Genomic DNA, 27,134 nt, shown 5'->3' on the forward strand with positions numbered 1-27,134 from the left:
AACCGGCGCCCATATGGGATGCCGGCGCCACAGGCAGAGGATTAACCAAGTGAGCCACGGCGCTGGCCCCAACATCTTTCATATTTGTTTCCCCTCCCCTGTGGGTGCTATTCTGGCCAGAAATGTATATCTTAATTACACTGATGGGCACTATGTCGAGATTAAGGACAAAAACACCAGCTAATATCAAAAAGAATAATCTTTGTGTATGAAGCACATAAACACATAGACATAAACAGAGTTTTTCATGTAATCCCAAGGGCCCTTTATAGCTGCAGGTTAAGAACCTTTGGTACATAAGACTGGAGAGATAGGGCAGTTGGTCATGTAGTTAGCTTAATGCTCAATAACCTTGTAAAATTTTTTTGCCAAAAATTTTAGATGGATGCAGACTTTTAAAAATGATATTAACTTCCCCCACCAAAGCCTTCATTGTAGAAAAATCTTGCTTCCTATTCTTGGTTGCCATCTTTTCTTCCTATATCCTTATCATCTCTTTAGAGATGACCACAAGTCTCTATTGAGAAAATGAAAATCAAAGTTGGTTTATCACATTTCACTCTCTTTACTTTCCTAGGTTGAACTTAGAAAGGTCTAGAGTTGGGAGCTGCAAGCATTTTAATTTAATTATATTACTCTACATGCTACTTGTTAATATTCTTTACATTAACCACTGATTGGTCATGAGTTACCATCTGTGTCTGTATATAATCATATATGCAGATCTATGCAAATGACCATTAGGATCATGTACTGTCCATATATAAAGGTTATCGTTTAACCTATAGTTTTAGCTTGAAGCTCTTTGTCCCCAGGTCTTCTCAGTGATCCTTCTTTGAAATACTAGCCCTCCTCTGAATTGTGGTACCCCTTGTTTTCTCTTTATTGTAATTTCCCCCAACAACTGCATTCTATGTTTAGAAGTCGTGACTTGATGCATTGACAGCATTGTTCTGTTCATCTGGCTTGTGGTTGTCCCACTTTATCATATTGCAGCTGTTTGAACATGGGACAGTTATCCACTTTCCATCCTAGACAGGCTATGTTTCAATGATTATTATTTCTTTGCAAGTAGATTGGCAATGTTCCAGGAACGGCTCTGTCACTGAATAGTTAGTATAGCTCTTGGACTGTGCTAGTGAAGCGAAGGTCCTTCATTACAGCCTAAAACTGTAATGTGATTCTGGGCATGTATGGCTGCAATTTTATATCCAGGAGTCACTCCTGAAAGATTTCTGATGGTGAACTTTGTTTTAGTGGAAAGCATAATAACTACTCCAAGTAACATTTAAAAAAAGATGAAGATGATAGCAGACTCATTCCTTACTCTATCAGTGGTCAAATGCATCAGTTAGAATGTTCCGACCAGCTGAAAAACTTCATATATGAGTCATTTCCTCCCTCATTATCTCTTATGAAAAGCCTTCCTCCTGACATCAGAATTTGTATAGTGTCTTGCAAAAGGCTAAGTGGTCCCATAAAACCCTGTTATGTGAGAGAGAATGAGGGGTGGCAAGGAGTCTAGGAGAACTACATCCACGATAGGGGATACAGACAAAAAGAAATACATAGGGCCGGCGCCGCAGCTCAATAGGCTAATCCTCTGCCTAGCGGAGCCGGCACACCGGGTTCTAGTCCTGGTCGGGGCACCAGATTCTGTCCCAGTTGCCCCTCTTCCAGGCAGCTCTCTGCTGTGGCCAGGGAGTACAGTGGAGGATGGCCCAAGTGCTTGGGCCCTGCACCCCATGGGAGACCAGGATAAGTACCTGGCTCCTGCCATCGGATCAGCGCGGTGGGCCGGCTGTAGCGCGCCAGCCGTGGCAGCCATTGGAGGGTGAACCAATGGCAAAGGAAGACCTTTCTCTCTCTCTCTCTCACTGTCCACTCTGCCTGTCAAAAAAAAAAAAAAAAAAAAAAGAAAGAAAGAAAGAAAGAAATACATAGGCTGAAGTCAAGTCTTCCTTCAAAGTGCTTTGCAAATCTATAGGACCAGCCTCCAAGGCTTTTGTCCAACTAAACTCTGCCAATCCTAGGCAATGCGAAGCCTAGGAGGTATGGCAAGGGACAGGTGGCCATGCACAGCATCTCATATTTTCCTCCTTTCTTTCCTTCCCTTTTTCTTTGGAAAGCCGCATGTCAGAATGTCTGCCATGGAAAGAAAGATTGATCAAGGGACTATCTTAGATCTAGGATAATAATGGCTATTCTTATTTCAATGCTAATACTTTCTCTGAGCGGCAGTATAGTGGTTAAAGGCATGGAGTTTTGGCCAAGACCCTTAGGCTCAAATTCTGGCTCTGTGTCTTAGTAACCTAGAAACTTTGGTACAATTGCTTTACCTGGAAGCCATTGGTTTTCTCATCTATGACATGGCATTATTAACACTTCCTACCTCATAGTGTTGTTATGAGGATTATACTAAACATATTACATATGTATATATGTGTGTCTTAAGGCAGGGCTTTAATAATAATAAGAATTGGTCAGTGCTAGTACCGTCATGGATTCTCTATGTAGTCCTTGGACTTCAATGTCATGTTTATTGTTCTGATAGTAGCTCCACTTTCATAGGACTATACTATACCTGTTTAGAACTTTGAGACTGTTCATAGGTCTCCTGCCCTAAATCTCCTTTGTGAGGGTCCTCTTTGTGCCTTAACACCATAGTAGAAAATAATCTCCTTAACTGACAGTGGAATAAGTAGACTACACAGAGCTAGGGAAATGAAACCGAGTGGCAGGTGGAAGGCTGCCTAACATATCAAAGGCCCTCCATGCCAGGAGGAAGTAAAGACCAGAGCCACCCCTTTGGTTTGTGGTCTGCTCACTTTGTTCCATTCCCCCACTTCTACCCTCCCTCCAGTTTCCTTACTCTTTGTTTCTTAAAAAAAAATATAGCGTGTTGGGGCTGCTGACGCAGAAATCTGGCTTGTGGTAACTCTTACTGTGGGGTGACTCACGCCAAGGAGCAGGACTAATTTGCCTCGTGGGGGAGGGAAAGGGATTTGAATCTGTGTGGGCATGCCAGGCGATTGCCTGTGAGGTAGGCAGACAGCTAAAGCAGTCCATGAGGCAGCTTTCCTTAGAAAACTGCTAGAGGCCCAGGGACATGACATCCATTTGGTGCAAGAAAGGAGCCAGGAGAAGGCAGAAATCCCAATCTTCAGGTTTTGAGAGGGCTTCAAAGACGTGGGATTTAAAAGGTCTTGGTGGTTACACACATAAATCCAAATTCCTTGTAGGAAGGAGAGCAAAGAGGAAGCAGACCTGATTGATGCTAGGAGCGTTCCCTTGCCTTGTGCTTTAGGGACTCCAAGCTTTCAGGATGCTCGGTGCTCCTCTGAACAGTTCTCCAGCCAGCGTCAGGCCAAGTGTTGCCAAGCATCCCCAGAGTTCTTCACAGTGGAGTTCATGAGCAGGAAGCCTGAGCCACACCCTAGCAAGGTCTTAGCCACTGCTGGGCTGCCTGTTCTGTGACCAGTAGGTACTTCCATTGTGACGGCAAGAGGAAGAGATGTGGACATGAAGCTACTCTCTGCCGTCTTTCCCCTAGGGCTTGCACAGATCCCCTCCTGCTGTGTTGTTTATTCACCACACTCCTCGTAAGAACCACTCTCCTCTATCCTTGTCCTCCACATAGGGCTTCAACAGTCAGGAAAATCTAAATATAACTCTTTTCCCTAGAGAAGGCCAGGGGAACTTGCTTTGGACCTGCTCTCTTTTCTTACTGTTATAAAATATCTCTTGATTTTTTTTCTTGGAGCTAGAAACTATAGAACTTACCAATTAGATATTGGAGATGAGGAAGCTTGAATAAAAAATGATTTGCTGATTTCTGGCTCCCATGATAGTTCTTTTCATTGAGTTGGAAAAGACTGGGAAAGAAACAGTTGTATTGGGTTTGGGGTAGAATAAAGATTTCTGTTTTGGACAGGTTAAGTTGGAGACACCTCTGAGATCTCCAAGTAGATATCTAAGTAGTTGGTCATGTGAGTCTAGCATTTAAAGGAGAGTTTGGGATTGAGAATATGAATGTAGAATAAATCAACATATAGATGATATTTAGTGTCATGAGAGAGGAGCTCACTCAGAGAGAGAAAGAGAGAGAGAGAGAGAGAGAAGCCGGAGAAGAGAAGAAGCCCCTGAAACTAGTACTGGGGCACTCAAACATTAAGATACTGGATAGAGAAGTCTTCAAACTGTACTGAAGGGGAGCAAAGACACTGGAGAATCCAGAAGACTGTATAGTGTCACAGACACTGAGAAAAGAGAATGTTGGAGGAGACAGTGGGCAACTGTTTTGGACACTGCTGAAAAATCAAATTAGATAAGGACAAAATGTACATGATTGGATTTGGAATCAAGGAGCTTTTCAGTGACCTTGGCAACAAGTTTTCCAGGGTGTGGGAATAGGGCTTGATTGGCAGTGGCTGTGGTTAACAGGGATATAAGGTATGGTAAAGGTTAGACCTAGGGGTCTGACCTTAAGAGGTTATTTCCAGGCCGGCGCCATGGCACAATAGGCTAATCCTCCCCCTGCGGCGCCAGCACACCGGGTTCTAGTCCCGGTCGGGGCACCAGATTCTGTCCCAGTTGCCCCTCTTCCAGGCCAGCTCTCTGCTGTGGCCCGGGAGTGCAGTGGAGGATGGCCCAAGTGCTTGGGCCCTGCATCCCATGGGAGACCAGGGTAAGCACCTGGCTCCTGCCTTCGGATCAACGCAGTGCGCCAGCCGTGGTGAGCCGGCCGCAGCGCACGGCCGCGGTGGCCATTGGAGGGTGAACCAATGGCAAAAGGAAGAACTTTCTCTCTCTCTCTCTCTCTCACTGTCCACTCTGCCTGTCAAAAAAAAAAAAAGAGGTTATTTCCAGAGCTATGATCCAGAATGCATCACCTGGTGGTTTGGGAGTTTCCAAGTAGTTGTTCTCTCAGGCAGCCAAGTGGCATGGCCTTGATGGCACAACATGGTTCCTTTCACTCTTTCAAGGTTTTCAAAGGAATAAAATGCTCATTCACTTATTTATTTGGCAAATATTCATTGAGTAGTTAATAAACACCAGGTCCTCTAGATGTTAGAGATATAGTAGAGAAAAAGTTGGACAAAACTCCCTGCTCTTGTAGAGATTGCACTCTGGTGACTAGTAAAGCCAAGTAAATAGGCCGTTAAAACCAGTATTACTAATTACTATGACATAAGGGAGCTACATTAGTGAAGGTAATTAATTCTAGCTTCTGTGATAAATATAACCTTATATCTCAATGGCTCAGCTTTCAAAAGAAGGGTATTTATCATTCCTGTCACAAGCCAATGCAAACCCTGCAGATCTCCTGCATAACTGCCTTCCAAGCAGTGACTCAGAATCCAGGCCCTCTCTTTGCTATGGCTTTGCTGTCCCATTGGTCTGCTCAAAGTCCTCCAATGGATCTTTTGTATACAATGGGCCAAGAAGCAAAGACAGCCCATGGAGTATCACATGGGTGTATCTATGGTCAGTCTTGGAAGAGACCAGAAGCCTGTCTAATGGCAAGAGAGTCTGGGAAGTGTAATCTTCCTCTGCACAGAAAGGAAATGGCATTAGTCATCTACCGCTGAAGTGTGCAACACTGAGACCTCAGTAGAGGACTTCTTCATATTTATTTAAGGTGTCAGGAAAAGGTTTTTGGATGAGGTGACATTTAAGCTAAGTCCTGAAAGATGAGGCAAAGTGGGGTTAAGAATATTCTGGCCCTGCACCCACATGGGAGACCAGGAGGAAGCACCTGGCTCCTGGCTTCGGATTGGCACAGCGCACCGGCTGTAGTGGCCATTTGGGGGGTGAACCAACGGAAGGAAGACCTTTCTCTCTGTGTCTCTGTCTCTCTCTCTCACTAACTCTGCCTGTCAAAAAAAAAAAAAAAGAATATTCTGAACGGGAGCTGGCACTATGTAGCTCAGTGGGTTAAGCTGGTACCTGCAACGTTGACATCCGACATCAGAGCCCTGGCTTAGGTCCCAGCTGTTCCACTTCCTATCTAGCTCAGCTCTCTGCTAGTGAGCCTGGGAAAAAAGAGGAAGTGGCCCAAGTACTTGGGCCCATGCCACCCGTGTGGAAGAGCTGGGTGGAGTTCCAGGCTCCTGAGTGTGGCCTGGCCCTGCCCTGGCTGTTGTAGCCATTTGGGGAGGAACTAGCAGATGGAAGACATTCTCTCTGTCTCTGTTTCTCTCTCTCTCTCTCCACTCTCTCTCTCCCTCCCTCCCTCCTTTTCAAATAAATGAATAAATCTTAAAAAAAAAACTGTTCCAAGAAGAAGGAACAGCAGCTGCTGCAACAGTAGCTGAGAAGAACTGAATGGAGTTGGGCAATGAGCAAAGAATGGAGCATGAGCTCAGGAACAGCAAGAGAGGATGATGGGAAAGGGGCACTGATGCCAAGGGTGAGCAGCTCTTCAAGATGAAGCTTATAGATGACAGAATCAAGAATCCTCCAGGGCAGTGGTTCCCAATGAGACTCTGCTAGGGGCAGTAGGGTAGAGGCCTCAACCTCTAAGGCCCTCAAGGACTAAGCAGAGAAGGTGAGAGTTGAAAACAGAAGAGAATAGCGTGGTGCCTCCAGCAAGGTGGAGTGTACATGCTGTCCCTAAATACATTGCGTTCAAAACCCAAACCACAGACAAGCCAAACAGCACTGTGTGCAGCAAACAAACTGTGTCTGCTCTAAGTCCTGCTGCTCTTATGTTTGAGACCCCTGCTAGAAGGCACCAAGAGAGTTCTTACAGTTGCCAGGGAGTTCAGATTTAAAACAGGAGGGAAGAAGATTTCAAAGAGAAGATTTTGCATCCAAGTCTGTTGTTGCCAAGTTGCTGGTCCGTAAAAGCTTTCACACTTGCTGTGCTGTCAGTTAACTGGCCAATAAGGCTGCAAGTTCCTTGAAGACAAGGATGGGGTTGACTTATTTTCTTTCTTTTTTTTTTAAAGATTTATTTATTTATTCGAAAGAGTTACACAGAGAGAAAAGAGGCAGAGAGAGAGAGAGAGAGAGAGAGGTCTTCCATCCGATGGTTCACTCCCCAATTGGCCACAACGGCCGGAGCTGGGCCAATCCAAAGCCAGGAGCTTCTTCCGGGTCTCCCACATGGCTGTAGGGGCCTAAGGACTTGGGCCATCTTCTACTGTTTTCCTAGGCCATAGCAGAGAGCTGGATGGGAAGTAGAGCAGCCGGGTATCCAACCGGCGCCCATATGGGATGCCAGCGCTTCAGGCCAGGGCATTAACCCGCTGAGCCACAGTGCCGGTTTGGATTTATTTTATTTCAATAACAGCAGCAACAACAGGCAACGCTCTGTCTTTATGAACCTGCTGTCTTCACACCAACATGTGTGATAGCTTCTATTTTTATAATACCCATTTTTAGGTGAGAAAACGGAAAGTAACCTCACAGTGACTTGCCTATTGTCACACAGTTAAAAGAATGACACAGCTGAACCAAAGCAAATTGTCTCTGGAGTCCACATGACACACACACACACACATACACACATACACACACGGGATTTTCAAAAAGTTCATGGAATATGTGTATCATGACAAAATTTTGCAGGGATTTGAAAATTTCCATGCACCAAAACAAACTCATCTTTTAATTTCTTTTTTCCGTGTGTGTATAATCATGATACATGAAAATTATGTTAAAATTTCAATATCCATGGGTGTTTATTGGAACTCTACCATGGTTACTTGTTTATATGTTATCTAAGTTTCATTCACCACACCTACAGAAGAGTTGAATAGTTAGCACAAAGACCATATAGTTCACAAAGCCTGAAATATTTACTATTTGGCCTTTTACCGAAAAAGTATGATGATCTCTGGACTACTGGGTGAGATAGATACATAAATATGATTTCAATAAAAAATGACAGTGGGAAAAGAAAAGTATTGGCTTTATCATTTTTAAAAAATATTTATTTATTTGAAAGAGTTACATTGAGAGAGAACGAGAGGCAGAGAGAGAGAGAGAGAGAGAGAGAGAGAGGTCGGTCTTCCATCCACTGGTTCACTCCCCAATTGGCCGCAATGGCCGGAGCTGCACAGATCCGAAGCCTTGAGCCAGGGGCTTCTTCCGGGTCTCCTATGTGGATGCAGGGGCCCAAGCACTTAGGCCATCTTCTACTGCTTTCCCAGGCCATAGCAGAGAGCTGAATGGGAAGTGGAGCAGCCAGGACTTGAACTGGCACCCATATGGGATGCCGGCGCTGCAGCGCTGCAGGTGGTGGCTTTACCCACTATGCCACAAGGCTGGCCCCTTGGGTTTATCTTAATGGACATTGTCAGACTCGGGTTTGAAGCCCAGCTGTCTCCACTAGCTCTGTTGTCTTGGGCAGATTCCTTAACTTCTGTGAATTTCTTTCCTACAATTAAGGCTAATTATGCCCTTTTAAACTTACATTTTTGGGGAGTAGAGATAATATATATATAAAATATAGATAGTATTTACATAAGACACTCAAAATTGACAATACTAGTGATGATAATAATGTTAATATGTTTTGGTAGGGGAAGCAAGGTGCGATGTGAACATGGTCCATGGACATTTTTAAAAGTTTAGAAGGTTTATGGGAAGCTTCCTGGAGGATGTGACCCTTTGAGTTGGCTTCTGGTGTCAGATGTACTGTTTTGAATCCCAGTTAACTCCACTTGCCAATTATGTGACACTGAACAGGCTACTTTTTGGAGCTTCATTTTCCTCATGTGTAAAATAAGGCAAATAATAAGGACCATGCTGAAGTTGTAGAGTTGTCACAAAGAGTAAAGGAGATGATGCATCTACAACACCTAGTGCTACATTTGGCACATGGTAAGTAGCCAATAAAAGCCAGTCATTGTCATTGATTTTCTGGCAATGGTGATTAAAGTTTCAGACACTGATTTGGATACAGAGAAATGTAGACTTGAATTCTACACCTGGTTGTATTATTTGAAGCCTCAGTTATCTCATCTGTAAAATGGAGGCAGTAACACTAAGTAAGGTGGCTGTCAGGGTTAAATGAGATCATTGATTTAGCCCAATTTCTGGCAGATAGTAAGTGCGCAAAAAATGATAGCTGGTGTTATTAGGCACAATGATGGAGACAGTGAGTGCCCAGTAAATCAGTGTTGTGGAATGAACAAGACATGCACATTCAGTAATTGAGAGAGGAAAACCCACTGATGTCGGTTTTGACATTTGTCAAAGAGGACATGAAGTCATCTCTATGAAAAAGAAGTTTTGAGATATATAATAAAACCTTTTCAGAGATTCTGTTATTTATGAACTGCAAGTTCTAAGATGGCATCTAAATAGGACTTAGAAGTATGTGTGAAAGTTACTAAGCAATATGGAGAAATTGTTCTCTTGATTACCTCTTTCCATCAATAAATAACCATCAGTGGATGAAGCAACAAGCTCATTTCCCTAAGAAAATACGGGAAAGGACATCACTCAGAATGTCCAAAACCCCCTTTGGTAAGCTTTTAGTGCATATGTATTTAGATAATGATAAACTAAGACCTTAGGCCACATTCACGATCTCCTCCTCTGCTTCTGTGGCTGCAGTTACGCAAGGACATGGAAAATATGTTCCAAGAGACTAGGGGACCGGGTCCAACATTCAGACTAATTGAATTTCCTAAGCCCGCTTCCTTCTTTGGCTTTTCCCAGCCAGGCTAATGGCCTACATACAGGTCTGCCCTTCAGGAAGGCTTTGCAGCAGTCCAACTCAGCCTTTGCTTGCTTTTAGCCTCCCTTTCCTCTCCTCTCTGCTCTCTGTCCCAAGTATGGTCATGCTCTTCTCCAGCTCCTCCACATCCCTCCCTGCAATGTCTACTGGGAAGTATCTTTCCAGGGCATACACAGCCCATGTACTCCCTCCCATCAAGGCTGACCTGTCCTTTGGTTCACTCTCTTAGGGCTCTGCTTATTGGTTCCTACAGTGATAAAATAGAAACAGCATAGCTACTGTTCTCTGTCTCAACTCCAGCAGATTAACATGCTCAGTTCATTGACCCAAAGAACAAGTTTAGGGGCTCCCCTGTGACACCCTGCTAGGAATTCTAGGTTTCCTAAGTATTGAATGAAGCCCCTAGAAGCAACCAACTAGGTATTCTGCAGCGGCAGTTGGCCTGTGGGTTGCATTGTCCAGACATAGCAAACCTTTTGCTCCCTGAAGTCAACTGGGGCATACCTGGGGCTCTGGTGAGATAAAGATGAAGCAGAATAATAATCACAACAACCTCCTAGGGCTATGGTGATGATTAAATGAAGTAATACATGTCAAATATTCAGAACAGTGCCTGGTGCCATGTAGGTGTCCACTAAATGTCAGTTGTTGCTGTTACTGCTGCTATTCTCACCCACTCACTGATGGTGAGAATGGCTACCAGCAAGGATTCTGATCCAACATGGCTCCTGAGTGGAAATGATGCCTCAGATAGGGCCCATTCACTGCCCAGTACCCGCCCCCACTTGAGCACCATAATTGGGGCTCCTGCTCCCTTTATTTTCCCACCTTCCAGCTTGTCTTACCTGCCTGCTAATTTGATTAGCCAGCCACACTAAAAGTCCTAATGTCTTCTTTTCCTTCATAAGAACCCAGAAGTTAGACATTAGCAGCAAATATGTGTTGTAGACCTAGCTTGGCTCACGTGGTGTTCTTTGAAGTTTTCAGTTGGATTCTGAGGTTCGTTGATTGTTTATAGCCCTTGTCTCTATTGTTGAGGAACAGTGTTGTTTTCTACTTACTATTTGTTGAATTCTTTACTTAGTGGAGGGCTAATCTTATGAGTATCTGAAAGTAGACCATTGTAAAAATTAAAAGAAAGGATAAGAAAGGAAGGAGGAAGAAGGGTGGGAACATGGGAGGGAGGGTAGGATGGGAAGTATCACTATGCTGCTAGATCTGTATATATGACATATATGAAACTCGTTCACCTTAAAAGCTAAATAAATTCATTAATTAAAAAAAGATTTGGTAAAAATGGGAAAAAAACATTTCAATTGTTGACAACATTTAAAAATCAGATTTGCTGTAAAAAGCTAGGACTTTGATGACTTTTTTATTTTCACTTTTTTCAGTCCTAAGGTCCAGCAACACAGACTGAAGCCTAAGCTGGCAAGTAGCTGTTGCTTTCGAGTGGCACTTGTCCCCTTTACGCCAACCATGGACATATTGGCTTACTTTTACTGACACTGCCAGCAGCCTTTCAAGGCCCACCAGGAAGAACCTCAAAGGCTTATTCAAACTGGAGTCCAAATCAGCAGCAACAGAAAAACAGTTTTATCTTCCCCAAAGGTCAGGGAAGTGGCTGAGCGTTCACAGGACTCACTTGCTTATCTCTTCTTCCTAAGAAGAGATGTTTCTCTCATCCTAGACTATCTTTGGCTGACTACGGGCTGACCTCTCCTGATGCAGAGAGGAAAAGTACAAAACTGGCTGAGCGTGTGTCTGTATGTGTAATCCTGAATGTTTGCATCCTGCTGCAAACTCATCTCCCCCCACACAAGGAAGTCCACACATGTCTATTTCAACTAAACTATTGTTCTTGCCTCAACCACTAAGGCTTTGTCTATGGAGTGCTCAGGGCCAGGTGTTGTTCAAATACTTTGGGCTGCTTTGTGAATACATTGATGTGCGTTCTCCTAAGAACCTGCAGGGAGGGATGGGGAAGACACTGAATGTTGACTCAGTAAATTTTTCCAGAGGGGCGGACAGCCTCTATGGAGAAACAGAGTGTTTGCAAACCCTGCCCAATGGTCAGTTATCGCCAAAATGCTTATAATAATGCATCTGTCCTGAAGGACCCACAACTTGCTCTAAGTTTAAAGAAGGAAAGTAGGAGAACTGTTCTGAGCTGAGGGGTAGTGGTAATGAGTATGCAGCTTACTATGGACCCTGCACTTCTCCATTACTTCATAACAGTCTTATGAGAGAGGTCTCGTTATTGTCTGCACTTTTATCAATGGGGGAAATGGTCAAGTGACTAACTTCAGGCTGTGAAGACAATTAGTATTAGGGTGAAGATTCCAGGCAGTTGGTATTAGGGTGGGGATTCCCAGGCCAGCTGGCTGGAGCCTTTGTGCCCCTAACCACTGCACAGTGGCTCTCAGTATAGTCAGAGCATTACCAGCAGCATCACCTGGGCATTCATCAGAAATGCAAATTCTTGTGCGTCAACCTTGACACCTGAATCAGAAGCTCCGGGGGTGAGGCACAGCAATTTGTATATTTAGCAAGCCTTCCATTAGAAGCTGATGTAAGCTCCACTTTGATATCTGATGCGAAGGGTATAAGGACCTCTGACCATTGCAATAGAGCGCTGCAGATTGTCTGCTAGGAAGAGTTGAGTAAGTGGAGGCTGCAGTGGCTTGAACAATGAGAGGCATGGCCATGAGGAGGCATTGGCCCACTTGGCAGAAGTTATTTTCCTGCCAACTTTGTCCCACTACTGGAAAATTTCGCTGATAGCAATTATTCCTTTGGATATGAAGATGTGCTGATTTAGAAGATATATTTATTAAAATGCAAATGCACCTGGGAAAACAAATGTCATGAGCATCTCATCAGTCATGGAATCTCACAATGGCCAACCATGGCTGTTTTCCCAGGACTGCAGGACTTCTGGGGATGTAGGACTTTCAGTGCTAAAACTGGCACAGTGCCATCACCATTCATACCTGCTCAGGACTGAGGTACTTCTTGGGAGACAGGGCTTTTGGCACTAAAGCTGGGAAAGTCCTAGGCAACCTTGGGTAAGATGGCCACTCCACAACATGGAGGACAGAGTCGATCCTAGAAGCATGGAATGGATTACTGTAGGCATTATTGTACTGGCAGCCTGGAGGGCATGCAGCTGCAGGTGCACCAGCTTTAAAGACGGTGTTGACAGAAAGTATTTCAGATCCAGGTTTTTCCAAGTTGAAAAAAATGGGTGGAGGTAAGTGTTTGCAGCCAACAAAGAAGTAGGGAGTTGCTAGGACATATAATATCACAATACCAGATGGCTTGATGAAATTTGGGGCACAAAATAAAGGGTTAGAAATTACTCTCCAACAAGTTGTATAAATGGCAGTGAAGAACTAAATGGAATATTTCACCTCATTTAAGTTAGGGCAGCGGAGATTTTTAGTCATAAAAAATGTTATTACAGGGGAAAGAGGCAGCGATAGACAACACAGCAGTTACCATTTGAGGTAGTAGGATTTCAGCCACATCAAGCAAATGTGCAGCAATAAAGCAGAGAGGAATGTGCTGCTGTGGTAGAGGCCCCAATGGCTGGATGGTGGACCACGCCTGGGAGATGGGCTTTCCCTGCCTCTTAACTGTTGGCCGACCTTCTGCACGTCTGCATGGCCACGTGGCACTCTGAATCGGCAGGTGACCTGGATCAGTCAGTGAGAGACACAGGAAGAAAGCGACCACAGGTCCACAGCAGACTCCCTGCAGGAGAGGAGAGTCCTCCAAGGTCCCGGGTGCTCTGGGCACTGGGCCTTTCTCCGTGAAGGCTCCCCTGCTGGCCACTGCCAGAAGAGGAGCCCAGGCACCTGTGGCTGGGCCTGCACAGGACCCACACACTATGCTGGGAGGGGGGCAGGGGTGTTCAGCTTTCTCAAACCACCTGGAAAACCAGGCGACTGCTCCTGCTCCTGCTCCTGCTGGAAGCAACCACGTGCAGGGACTGTGTGGCCATGGCTGTGTTTGTCACTGCCACTGGCTGTGTTTGTTGGGGGCTTCTCTGGGAAATGTGGCTGGACAAGGTAGTTGGACAGAGTTGGAGATGAAGAAGCGCACTTCCGTATTGGCCTTTTGTGTGGCTGACTTTGGGGTCAGTTTTGTTGAAGAGATGGCCTGATGTGTTCCCTGGCAGTGCTGCAGGGTGGGTACCCATGGGAGGTTCTGAGGGGTCTCGAGTGCCTGTGCTACAAGTCCCAGAGTGGTGGGCAGGGGCTCTGGGCAGTCTTGGAGAGGCACCTCCACAAAGGTGCAGGCAGGACTTCTCTGATGCCCATCGTCTCCTGCCCCAAGAGGATGCCTACACCCCTGGTTCACTATATGCTGGCTTTGTAGCCCACTGTGTTCGCAGGACAGCAAGTGTAGACTTGGGGCCGGCGCTATGGCTGAGCGGGTTAATGCCCTGGCCTGAGGAGCCAGCATCCCATATGGGCGCCGGTTCGAGTATCGCCTGCTCCACTTCTGATCCAGCTCTCTGCTATGGCCTGGGAAACTGTGGAAGATGGCCCAAGTCCTTGGGCCCCTGCACCCACGTGAGAGACCCAGAAGAGGCTCCTTGCTCCTGGCTTTGGATCGGCACAGCTCTGGCCATGCGGCCAATTGAGGAGTAAACCATTGAATGGCAGACCTCTCTCTTTCTCTCTCTCTCTCTCTCTCTGCTTATCCTCTCTTGTAACTCTTTCAAATGACAGGCAGAGTGGACAGTGAGAGAGAGAGACAGAGAGAAAGGTCTTCCTTTTGCCGCTGGTTCACCCTCCAATGGCCACCGCAGCCAGCGCGCTGCGGCCAGCGCACCACGCTGATCCGATGACAGGAGCCAGGTACTTCTCCTGGTCTCCCATGGGGTGCAGGGCCCAAGCACCTGGGCCATCCTCCACTGCCTTCCCGGGCCACAGCAGAGAGCTGGCCTGGAAGAGGGGCAACCGGGACAGAATCCGGCGCCCGACCAGGACTAGAACCTGGTGTGCCAGTGCCGCAAGGCAGAGGATTAGCCTAGTGAGCCGCGGCGCCAGCTAATAAATAAATCTTAAAAAAAAAAAAAGTGTAGACTGAGTAGCAGCCACATCCTACAACTAGCTGCTAGGAGGTGCTCAATGGCGTCCTCTTCTTCATGTATCCTTTATCCCACCCCTATCTCACCCCACAGTTTGAGAGTACAAGCTGACTTGGTTTTTGCTTTGTGTATAGCGTGACTTTGAAGTAAATATTTTGCTCTGCAGCATCACTTCTATAGGTCAAGGCCAAGGCCCTCATAAGTCATTGGCTGAATAAGAACTGAGCTATGAAGGAAGGCATTAACATTTTGAATCCCTTTGACTAACTCACTCTGACCTGTCACTGGAAACATACAAGAGCAGAGGAATGATTAGAACCTAGCTACCCACCCAGGTGAATGCAAATGCTTTTGTAAGAAAATCATGCAAATATCCTGGACGTAATCCTTGCAGGACACTAGTCTGAAGGGAGAGTTAAAAAACAAAAATACACAGCTTGCTCTTGGAAGTCTCAATCAGTCCTTTCGCTTTGCCTTCACCCTGCCATGCCCCTTACCTCTCCTCACACTGTGTTTCTGACCCAGGAAAGCCAGAAAGGCAAAATACAAGTCATTCTTTCACAAAGCAGAACCTTAAAGGATACAATAGGAAGCAAACAGTCATCTTCTTGTTACATTTTCTGCATGGTTAACAGTCCCTTTGCTGTTTCTCTCCTACTCCTTAATGACCCAAGCAGTTCAGCTATTAAGTGATAAATCCTCTTGTGTATTCATGACCGGCTGCTTTAATTCTGCAGCCCAAACTGGAACAATCAAGATAATTGAGCTATCTTGGAAGCATTAAGGAAGCCAGCTGTTGTGTAAGGCAGAAAACAAACTCAAGTGGCAGCAGGAACCCTGTCCCCTGGAAAGAAAAGCTGAAGCAAGAAACTGAATTGATGGACGGTAGCAACTTTAGGAAGGGTCAGTGGAAGACAAAAACAGGGAAAATGTCTTCCAGTTCCATCCTGTCACCTTCCCACCTCCTCTTCTGGCTTGTGTCCTGGCAGCCAGCTGAAGGCAGCTGGCGCAAGTTCATCTGGAGGCCCCAGTCATCTTGGGAAGGGATAGTCAAAGGGAGGATGGACTAGCTACCTGTTAAGAGAGGTGACTTGGCAAGGGTAGGGTGCTCCTATCCCTTCACTCACTGTTTAGCCTTGAAAAATGCAAGGTAGGAAAACATGAGAAAGTATGTTTGCTGGCATTCAGCTATTGCTTTTATGAATTTTGGTGCTGAATGGTCTTAGTTGGGCAAGTAGAAGACGTTGGGTTGGTGGCTTTCTGAGGCTCCATCACTCAGGCTGAATGTACTGTACAGCCAGATGCTCACCCACTTGCTGCACAGGATTGCACCAAGCCTAGTAGTTCGCCGCAGGCTACAGACCTTTAGAGGGTTCCCTTTGTGTTTTCATAGAGCATAGGCTCTGGTTCAGCTGGTCCAACAGCTGAGCAGATGGAATTGCTCACAGTCTCTTTATAAACAGGTCAGGGCCTGACTCACCTCTGGATCACTGACAGTAAAGTCACCCTCAACTTCAAGTTCCCAAGACCAAACATCCTCATCCAGCAACACAATATTTGGCTCATACGATGAGTAAATTGAAAATCTTCCCCTTGGCCGAATAGTGGAAGTGAGAGTTTTGTTTACCCAAGACCAATCTCTTCTCTGAAGGAATTACATTTAAGCGTTTAACTGATGAAATATCTGCTGGGAATGACTTCTTATCCTGCCTCAATTTCTTCTCCTTCCACACTCTCACGCACACAGATAACAGTTTGTTCTTTCAACAATTAACTTCTATCCTTTTATTTCAAAGATACTCATGGAATCACCACAAAATCACAAAATAATACACAGAGATCCCTTGTACCCATCACCCCAGTTAGTGACATCTTACATAATTATAGTATATTAACAGAACAGGGCTAACTATTGATTCATTACAATTAAGTATACTACAGATGTTATTCAGAGTTCAGTAGCCAAGAAAAATAAATTTGAAAACACGACAATAAATCCTTACAGTCAAAGTTTCTAGTTCGAATGAGCACCTGCTGTCCAAGCTCCTGTCAGACCCATGCCACCTAACAGCCGTGGTCCCCACCCTCTCTTAAGCGTCTACACAGCTTTCAGGCATTTCGAGTAGCTCTTTCAGGCAGCCCATTTGGTTCCTTGTTCCAGCCATACTCATCACTTGTCTTGGCTAGGCTCCAGTTCCTCTTGCTCTGCTTCTCCAAACTGTACCCCTTCATCTCGGCCCGGCTCACACCCAGCCTCGCCTATGACACTTTTCCCAGTCACTCCAGCCCTCCCGGAGCTTTCCCCATTCTGGTTCATTATGACTGGAAATTGCTTTCAGCGTGGGCTGCATGATTTAGCATATGAGAATTTTTGAAGTATTGTGTTATTAGTTTTAAAAAGTGTGGTAGAAACACATAGTGAAATTTATCACTTTTAGGTATACAATTCAAAGGCATTAAGTACATTCACATTGTTGTGCAACCATCACTGCTATCCAATTCCAGACTTTTTTTTTTTATCATTCCAAGCAAAAATTCTGTACCATTAGAGAAAGATTCCCCAGTGCCCTTCCCTCCAACTCCTGATAACCACTATACCACTGTTCTACTCCCTGTCCCTATGAATTCTTTTTTTTTTTTTTTTGACAGGCAGAGTGGACAGTGAGAGAAAGAGAGAAAGGTCTTCCTTTTCCATTGGTTCACCCTCCAATGGCCATTGCGGCTGGCGCGCTGCGGCTGGCGCACCATGGCTGGTGCACTGCGCTGATCTGAAGCCAGGAGCCAGGTGCTTCTCCTGGTCTCCCATGCGGGTGGCAGGGCCCAAGGACTTGGGCCATCCTCCATTGCACTCCCTGGCCACAGCAGAGAGCTGGACAGGAAGAGGAGCAACCGGGATAGAATTCGGCGCCCCGGCCAGGACTAGAACCTGGGGTGCCGGTGCCGCAGGGGGAGGATTAGCCTATTGAGCCGCGGCGCCAGCCCTATGAATTCGACTATTATAGATATTTTATATAAGTGGAAACGTATAATAGTTGCCCTCTGGTGCACTATTTTTAGAATTATTTCAAGGCTTCTGCCAAATTGGAAAATCTTCAAGGCCTCAGCAACCTGCTTAAACACACACACATAGACACATCCACACACAGACACACACAGACACACACATCTTTATACTCACAGTACCTAGTGCAATTCTGGGTGATCAACAGATGCAGATTTTTCTCACTTTGTCAGGAAAGCAACTAAAAGAATTTTTAAGCAAAAAAAAAAAATACAAGAATGTCTTCTAAGACATCTCCCAGATGTCTATGACTTGAACAGTTTTGGGAGAAAAGCACATGCTGGCCAGGCTGCACCTACTTAGGCTCAGTGGGTTGGGGCTGTGTGTGCTGTGATGAAGTGTATGCTACTGAAGTTGTCTTCCTCTTGGCCCATTTCCCCAGGTAAATGTTGACCTCATTAAGGGAGGGGACAATATTTTTCAGTGTTCTTCATAGCACATGTTGGTGTCTGATCCCTTCCCAGCCAAAACTCCCACTGGAACAATGTTGTTAAGATGGGTACGGGGTGGAGATTGTGGTGGGCAGTACATGCTTGTGAGGGAGACTATGATAATAAACCAATGAAGACGAGGTAGAAATTGTCATTCACTTAATTGGCAAACCACAGCCTGTAAGGTAAGACTCTTCAGCTCATGATGTCCTCATTGGGAAAGAAAAACTAATAGTAAGAGTCAACATTGAGATTAGTCATGTGCTCCACAATGATGTTTTCGTTGACTATGGACTCAATATATGATGGTGGTGCCATTAGATTATAATGGAGCAGGAAAATTCCTTTTGCTTAGTGATGTCATACCACTGTAATGTTTTTCTGAAATGAATGACTCACATATCTGTGATGATGTTAGGTTTGATGTAAACAAACCTGCTGCACTGCCAGTCATAAAAGTACCACATAGACAGTTATGTATGGTATGTAACACTTGACATGACGATAAACAACTAGGTTACTGGCTTATGTATTTATTGTACCATAATGTTTTTATTTTAGACTGCACTCTTTCTTGTTAAAACAAATTTTAACTGTAAAACAGCCTCAGGCAGTTCCTTCAGGAGAAAGTCCTTTAGAAATCATTGTTAGTCATAGGAGATAACAGTCCCGTGAGTGTTGTTGCCCTGGAAAGCCTTCCAGTGGGACAAGTTTTGCAGGTAGAAACAGTGATATTGATGATCCTGACCCTAGGCTAATGTGTGTCTTCGTGTCTCGGCTTTTAACAAAAAAATTTAAAACATTAAAAAAACAGAGAAAATCTCATAGAACAAGAATATCAAGAAAAAAAGTGTACACCTGTACAATGTGTTTGTGTTTTAAACTGTCATTACAAAGGAGTCCAAAAGTTAAAAAAAAAAAAAACATTTTCTAAAGTAAAATGTTACAAAAATGTACAATTAACTTATTATTAAAGAGAGAAAATCGTTTACTAGTTTTGATGTAGCCTAAGTGTACAGTGTGTATAAAGTTGTGGTGCTGTATAGTATGTCCTAGGCCTTCACCGTCACTCTCCACTCCCTTTCTCACTGACACACCCATAGCAGCTTCCAGTCCTACAGATGCACCATTTTTTTATGTTCTGGAACACCATATTTTTACTGTACCTTCTGATGTTTAGATACATTTAATTACACAAATGCCACTTGTTACAATTGTCTCCAGTATTCAGTACAGGTAGAGTAGGTTTGTAGCCCAGGAGCCATAGGCCATACCATATAGCCTAAGTGTGTATGGTAGGGTATTCCACAATGGTGAACTAGCACATTGCTTAGTATGTATTCTTGTCATTAAACAATGTATGCGTGTACTTTATACTCACAGTACCTAGTGCAATTCTGGGTGATCAACAGATACAAATTTTTCTCACTTTGTCAGGAAAACAACTAAAGCAATTTTTAAGCAAAAAAAAAAATACAAAAATGTCTTCTAAGACATCTCCCAGATGTCTGTGACTTGAACACATGCCAGGCACTGTTCTGGGCACTTGACATACATGACCCCTTTTAATCCTCACAATAATCTTAAGTAGGAACGACTGTTTGTTCCCTTTGATAGGTAAAAGAATCTGAGGCATAGAAAGGCTAGATAATTTACCCAAATTAGTAAAGAAAAAAGTCAGGATTTGAGTTCAGCTAGTCAGACTCCAGCGTCTGCAGTCCTGGAGTTCCGTGAGGACTTAAAGAAGATACAAGCCTTGAGACAGTCAAGTATTTAAGATTGGTTAGTCGAGGTGGTTAATTGAGGTGGTTGGAGTAGAGGGCCAGGAAAATGACCTGCCCTTGGCAGAAAAATGGATACTTTACATTACAAAGAGCCTGACTAAGAGACTGAGAGGTTGAGTGCAGTGTCATCTTTGCTGCTGGTAAAACAGCTCCAAGCCTACTGCCTATTCCAGTTCCTACTGCTAATGAGTCATTGATGTTGTCTTCATACACAAAGCACAGGGTTTTTCTTAAAGATTTATTTTATTTTATGTGAAAGAGTTACAGAGAGAGGTAGACACAGAGACAGACAGAGAGACAGAGAGAGAGAAAGAGAGAGAGAGAGCAAGAGAGGTCTTCCATCCACTGGTTTACTTCCCAAATGGCCATAATGGCAGGGGCTGGGCTGATCTGAAGCCAGAATCTAGGAGCTTCTTCCAGGTCTCCCATGTGGGTGCAGGGGCCCAAGGACTTGGGTCATCCTCTGCTACTTTCCAGGCTGCATTAGCAGGAAGCTGGATTGGAAGTAGAGCAGCTGCAGGGACTAGAACTGGTGCCCATATGGGATGCCAAGACTGTAGGCCGGGGCTTTAACCTGCTGTGCCACATTACCAGCCCCTAAGCACAGTTTTTTAGAAGTTATTTATTTATTTAAAAGGCAGAGCAACAGAGAAACACACACACATACACACACACAAAGAGAGAGAGAGAGAGAGAGAGATTTTCTATTTGCTGGTTAATTCACCAAATGTCCACAGCAGCCAGATCTGTGCCAGCTAAAAGCAGGAGCCAGGAACTCCATTCTGGTCTCCCATGTGGGTAGCAGGGGCCCAACTACTTGGGCCATTTTCTGCTGTCTTCCCCAGCATGATATTAGCATGGTCAGAAGCAGAGCAGACAGGACTTGAACTGCCACTCTGCTATGGGATGCTGGCACTGCAAGTAGTGGCTTAACCCGCTGCACCGTAACACTGGTCCCAAGACAGCATGTTTTGATATTAAACATGTTTGATAGTAAGGAGCACTGGGACTTCCTTGGAAGCTGAAGCTTTTATATAAACTCTGGATACTGCGGGATTGTTATTTAAGGCAGGTCCCATGAAAGAACCATTGTGTTTCACAGGATTCCCCTTCCACCATCACCCCCACAACCACCACCACCACAGGGGGGCCTGCTTATTTTACTGCAGAAAATGAAGGATGTTCTGCAGTTTCTTTACCTAACAATGAGATTAAAGTATAACCCCTTGGGCAGCCTGTCCACTTCATGTGTACAGGAAGTAGTCCCTCAGCGGTTGACTCAGCTTTGCAACAATATGTATCCTGCAGAACTACTTCCCATCCAAACTTCACTGAGCCTTCAAAGCGACAAAGAGACTCAGGTCAGGGGGAAACGAAAGACCCGGATGAAGCAGTGAAAATGTATCACTGCCTTGAGGGGGAGGCCTGACAGGGTTGTGGGCTCAGGAATGGGACACAGAGAGAAAAGCCAGGCACATGGGAGGATGTGAGCGTGGCCCTGCGGATGGGGAAGTTTGCAGTGTATTTGAGAGACACTAAGGTGAGCAGCTTGGTTGAGGCCGATGGTTTTCCTTGGGAAGAAGTGCTAGATAGGGCTGGGTAGCTGAGAATTATTCTTAGGGAAGGAAGTGTGCACAAGGATTCAGCTGCTATGACTGGAACGCTCAGCTTAAGGCTGACCCCGTAGCCGGCGATTGCCTCACGCTGCCCTTGTAAGCAGGGAACAGGTGACTGGGGGCAGCTCTGGCCACCTTTCTCTCTCCAGCCCCTTCCTCTGTTAAGCACAAACTGTGGCAGCAGGAGGATAAAGAAAGGGCCATCACAAGGCTTGTCGTCTTTCTCAGAAGCTTGGGTCCCTTCCAGCACACTGCACCAAGCCTCCTGCTATTACACCTGAAGGCTCCCAAGGCTGATGTGACACAAAACAGATGCAGTATTTCCTTGCATTTATAGGCTTTTGCCTCAAATCCATTTGGACCCTCTTGGCTGGCTGAGCTGCACAATGAAAATACCTTAGATCCTACTTACCTGCCCTTCTAACCTCAAACTCAGACCAGAGCCATGCCTGGGCAACCAATGCCCCCTTCTCTCCTTTCCCCGATCCTCTCCTTCCTCTTCCCACACCACTCACACTGAGTCCACCAGTGCTGTGGAAGACAGTGGTGCGGAGACCTCTCCAGGGAGGAAGACAGCCTCAAGCCCACCCATTAGTACTGTCCACCCCTCACCAAAGCCCCACAGCCTTGTTTGTTCTCCATAGTCTAACTTTGATGCATGCTAGAGAGCCCCACTCCCACTTGAGAATCAGATAGAATGAGGCAATGTGGTCACTTTCCAACTGCCACATATTACACTTAAAACCTCCGATTAAGAGCCTGATTTTAACAATAAGTCATGGAGCAAACAAGAGGTACTTCAGTTCCCTTTGCTGGCCACCAGATTGTAGCTGGACCCCTCAGGGTCGGAGACGATGGGCATCAGAGAAGTCCTGCCTGCACCTTTGTGGAGGTGCCTCTCCAAGACTGCCCAGAGCCCCTGCCCACCACTCTGGGACTTGTAGCACAGGCACTCGAGACCCCTCAGAACCTCCCATGGGTACCCACCCTGCAGCACTGCCAGGGAACACATCAGGCCATCTCTTCAACAAAACTGACCCCAAAGTCAGCCACACAAAAGGCCAATACGGAAGTGCGCTTCTTCATCTCCAACTCTGTCCAACTACCTTGTCCAGCCACACTTCCCAGAGAAGCCCCCAACAAACACAGCCAGTGGCAGCGACAAACACAGCCATGGCCACACAGTCCCTGCACGTGGTTGCTTGCAGCAGGAGCAGTCACCTGGTTTTCCAGGTGGTTTGAGAAAGCTGAACACCCCTGCCCCCCTCCCAGCATAGTGTGTGGGTCCTGTGCAGGCCCAGCCACAGGTGCTTGGGCTCCTCTTCTGGCAGTGGCCAGCAGGGGAGCCTTCACGGAGAAAGGCCCAGTGCCCAGAGCACCCGGGACCTTGGAGGACTCTCCTCTCCTGCAGGGAGTCTGCTGTGTACCTGTGGTCGCTCTCTTCCTGTGTCTCTCACTGACTGATCCAGGTCACCTGCCGATTCAGAGTGCCACGTGGCCATGCAGACGTGCAGAAGGTCAGCCAACAGTTAAGAGGCAGGGAAAGCCCATCTCCCAGGCGTGGTCCACCATCCAGCCATTGGGGCCTCTACCACAGCAGCGCATTCCTCTCTGCTTTATTGCTGCACATTTGCTTGATGTGGCTGAAATCCTACTACCTCAAATGGTAACTGCTGTGTTGTCTATCTTTGCTGCCCTCAAACAGAGGCATCACATTCCGTCTTGCGTCTGCCCTGCCATTTATATGGCTTTGGGACACACAGTCCTTGCACAGAACTTGGTGCTGAAAGGTAAAGTAATACAAGTGACATTGTTTTGAGGACTTCTTATATGTCAAGCACTCTTCTAAGTGCTTCACATGTACTAAGTCATTTAATCTTCAAACAACTCTACAAGACCAGGGCTGTTAGCACCAGTGTGTGAGAGAGGGAAACTCAGGTCAAGAAGAGGTAAGTGAGTTGCTCAAAGAAACACAGGTAGCAAGTGGCAAAAGTGAGCTCTGAACGTAGGCATTGTGATTCCAGACTCTGCACTCTTTTTTTTAAATAAGTTTATTATTCATAGCTTTGAAATTTAACAATACAGCTATAAAGTGGCCAGTGCCAGAGCTAAATGCAATCACTAAGGCAGCTTGCAATGCAAAGTACAGTACTTTTTTTCAGTCAAGAGAAGAGTTCTGAATAACCAACAGGCATTCCATCATTGGTTTACAATCTAGACTCGTAATACCATTTATGAGTCATAAACAACAGATCTTTCGCTACATTTATTTATTTATTTATTTATGGGAAAGAAGATAGACAGAGGATAAAGAATTTTTGCTTCTCTGTATCTGCCAATAAAATTAAAACGTAATTAGAGAAGGAATCAACCAGCAAAAGTGTAATTGTGATATTACCATTTGTTAAGAGGAAATTACCATATGTGTAGTGAGCCTTTCAGAGTAGCCCTTCAAATACTTCTCTCTCCCAACCAAATGTACACCACTGCACTCCCAGGACCCAGGGTGCCCTTAGGTCCCGCTCTTTTCTCTTCTGTATCTTGACAGCCTCCTCATTTCTCCATCCAGCCTGTCTAAGATTCAGTCCTTTCCCTCTCTCTTCTCTGCCTTCTCGTCCCCGAAGTACCAATATGCATATAGGTTTCGGTCAAGGTCATACCGTGCGACCTCTCTTGTGAGTAACCCTCCCCCATAATAACAGTCAACTTGCTTAGGAACATTGTCGACAGTACATTCCCAGAAGTCCTGAACCCCCAGGTCCCTGTCTTCATTTCCCCAGCCCTGGCAGGATTGCAGGACTGGCTCTACACTGCTCCGGGATTGCCCCTCATCTCCCCTCTTAGGCATCCTCCTGGCTTTGTTCAGCTTGGAATAGCTGTCCTCCAGGAAAGGAGCCTCACCAAGTGAAGTCTGCAACGGAGCCGTGGCGGAGAAGCAGCCAGCAGCCTCTGCTCCTCCAGACCAAGGAAGACCAGCCTTGCTCTCTTCCTCACTATCCAGACGAGGCTGGCTTTCCCAGCCCGCATTCACTTCTCTACTCGCAGCAGGAGACTCGCCCTGAAGAAGAGTCTGGACTGGGTCTGCTACTGTAAAGGAAGCCCAAGCTTGCACTGTCAGAGGCCAGGGACGCGTGAGGGTGCTTCTGCTCTTTCTGCTCCTCCTCTCCAGTCTGATATGCTTCTTCACATCTTCCCCACTGTTAGCAGTGCGGTATGCCTGCTCCTCCCATGAAGTCTGGCCCAGAGGCACAGGCGGGTGTGTGGCACCAGCCTCTGCGCTGTAGCCTGGACTCAGGATGGATGCTTTATCCTGCTCACCTCTTTGACTTCTGCTTTTCTGCCCCACATTGACTCTGTCATTACCAACTGGTGACGCCCTTGGCTGTATGGGAGCTGGGCCTGTAAAAGATGCCCAAGCCTGTACCGTCAGAGGCCAAGGACTAGCCCCAACCTTCTTGCGCCGTTCCTCTCTTTCTATAAGGCAGCTTTTCTGCCCTACTCTGATCTCCTCATTGTGTGCCAGAAAGTCCTTGTCAAGAAAGGGCTGCACTGGTCTTGCTGCTGGCAGCAGGCTGTCAGCCAGTGCCTTCCAAGGCTCAGTAAGAACTGATGCTCTTTCTTTCTCAGCATGCTCGCTTTGCAGCTCCACCTCAGCAAACGGCAAAGCCCGTGGAGTACAAGTCTGACCTAGAACTTGGGCAGCAGAAGATGCCCGAGTCTGTAACATCAGAGGCCAAGGAAGATATATCGTCTTACCTTCTTTTCTATTCCTTCTTTTACGGCTGTTTTTCTTCCCTATCTTCTCCCCCCTCTTAGCAGCACAGGATGTCCTTTTAGATGAGTCATGAAGCAGAGCCACATCTGGGACACTTGTGCACAAGCTAAAACCAGACATTTTCCCCATCTCATCATTCTCTTCTTGCCCAATGCCTTTCTGCCCCACACCAACCCCTTGACTTGCTGTGGATGAAGCATCTTCAAGTGGAGTCTGAACTGGAGCTGGTGCTTCTGCATGTGGGACTGCTTCGTCTGGATCGGGGTCTGTATGACTAGCCTGGGTGGTCAGAACCTCCCTGAGAGGTGAAATGTCTTCTTCCATGTTTCTCTCCTGTTCCAATTTGCTTCGCTTACAGTTCAGGTAAGCTGATGTTTACCTGGAGCAGGAAGAGCAGAACGTAATCCACCAGGCAAACGTGAGATGTAGTCAAGGCTAGTAAGATACACTCTGCAGAAGAACAGCATTGAGTGCCGGGTCTGAGGGCTGAAGTTGAGAATAGGCCCAAGGCTACCAGAAGCAAATACAAGTGGGAAGACAGGGAAGGTAGAAGATGCAGTGGAGAAGATAGGAGTGCCAGATGCCTGTTCTCATTGGCAGCTGGCTCTTTGATAAAGTGCTAGACCCTGCAGAACCTCCATGTGGGTCAACTGGGGACTCCAGATGGCCTCCAAAGTCCAATCAATGGCACAACTTCAATCTGCATCAACTTTCAATAATAGCATTATCTTCTTTGAAAGCAGAGGAAGAGGATGACACTGAAATAGGAAACAAACCACACAGACATTTGGATAAATATTCCTGTTTTCGCCCAAGGGGAATACAGACAATGTTTAGTGAGCAGGTAAAGGCTTTAATGTTGTTCTTACCTTTCAGTGTTTCCAAGTTCAGCCTCAGGAGTCCCAGTCACAGGCAAGATCATTGTGGTGGAGCCTATAAAAACCAGAGGAAGAAAAAGTCTTCAGAATGAGCCTGAGCAGATGTCCCTGGATGCTAGTCGGAGTAGGCTCTTACCTGGCTATCCTAGAAATGCACTGTCCAAATTTCTTCTCGAGCTCTCCTTTTGGTCCCATGCAACGGAACTGTTAGGCATACCAATGACCCACAGATGCCGGTTAATTCCATAGCACGATAGCGTTAGCAAAGTAATGAAGATGTTCCATTCATTTGTGTATGGTATCCGGGTCGGTTGGGAGGCCTCATTCTGTTAACCGGCACAATCCATTCTTCACACACTCTAGATAAACAGACCTATAGAGAGAGTTCCTATTTTGCAAATTCATAAGCTTTCTCATCCCACTGCAAATTCCAGGCCTGTTTTAAGCTCTCCACTGTACTATATGTGTGCAACATAATCTTGGAATCAGCCAATGATTTACATAATATCCTTTCCCTCTAAGCAAACATTTTTTGTTGACCTTTTGACCAAAAAACAACAACAAAAAGAATAAATTGAGATCGGATCCAACTCCCCTTCTCCAGTTATGACTGACAAAGAGTTCATTGAGGCCCCTGTGTTTTCCCTTGATAAGAAAGTGCAACTGCAGAGCACAGGAAGGCAAGGCCTGGCATTGACCTAGTAAGGTTAGAAACGGAAAACTTGTTTTTGTATTTTTTTTTTATCTGGAATGTGTTTTTACCTAGAGCAGAAGATGGAGCAGTGCCTATGTGA

General features: G+C 45.7%; 1 protein-coding gene across 1 annotated transcript; it reads right to left on the reverse strand.

Annotated features, from left to right (window-relative positions):
- Positions 1-23,722: 23,722 nt before the first annotated feature.
- Positions 23,723-26,694, reverse strand: LOC103351899 (uncharacterized). Its single transcript, XM_008272875.3, has 3 exons — positions 26,477-26,694; positions 26,332-26,395; positions 23,723-26,220 (listed from the first exon to the last, which is right to left on the reverse strand). The coding sequence occupies exon 3, from the start codon at positions 25,784-25,786 to the stop codon at positions 24,269-24,271; it is 1,518 nt and encodes a 505-aa protein (XP_008271097.2). The 5' UTR covers positions 25,787-26,220; positions 26,332-26,395; positions 26,477-26,694; the 3' UTR covers positions 23,723-24,268.
- Positions 26,695-27,134: the final 440 nt, after the last annotated feature.

This window comes from Oryctolagus cuniculus, chromosome X (genome assembly GCF_964237555.1).
Source record: "Oryctolagus cuniculus chromosome X, mOryCun1.1, whole genome shotgun sequence".
Classification (NCBI taxonomy): Eukaryota; Metazoa; Chordata; class Mammalia; order Lagomorpha; family Leporidae; genus Oryctolagus; species Oryctolagus cuniculus.

Bases quoted from the DNA above. Each gene is read 5' to 3' on its own strand.
- LOC103351899 (XM_008272875.3), bottom strand. From the start codon at position 25,786: ATGGAAGAAGACATTTCACCTCTCAGGGAGGTTCTGACCACCCAGGCT.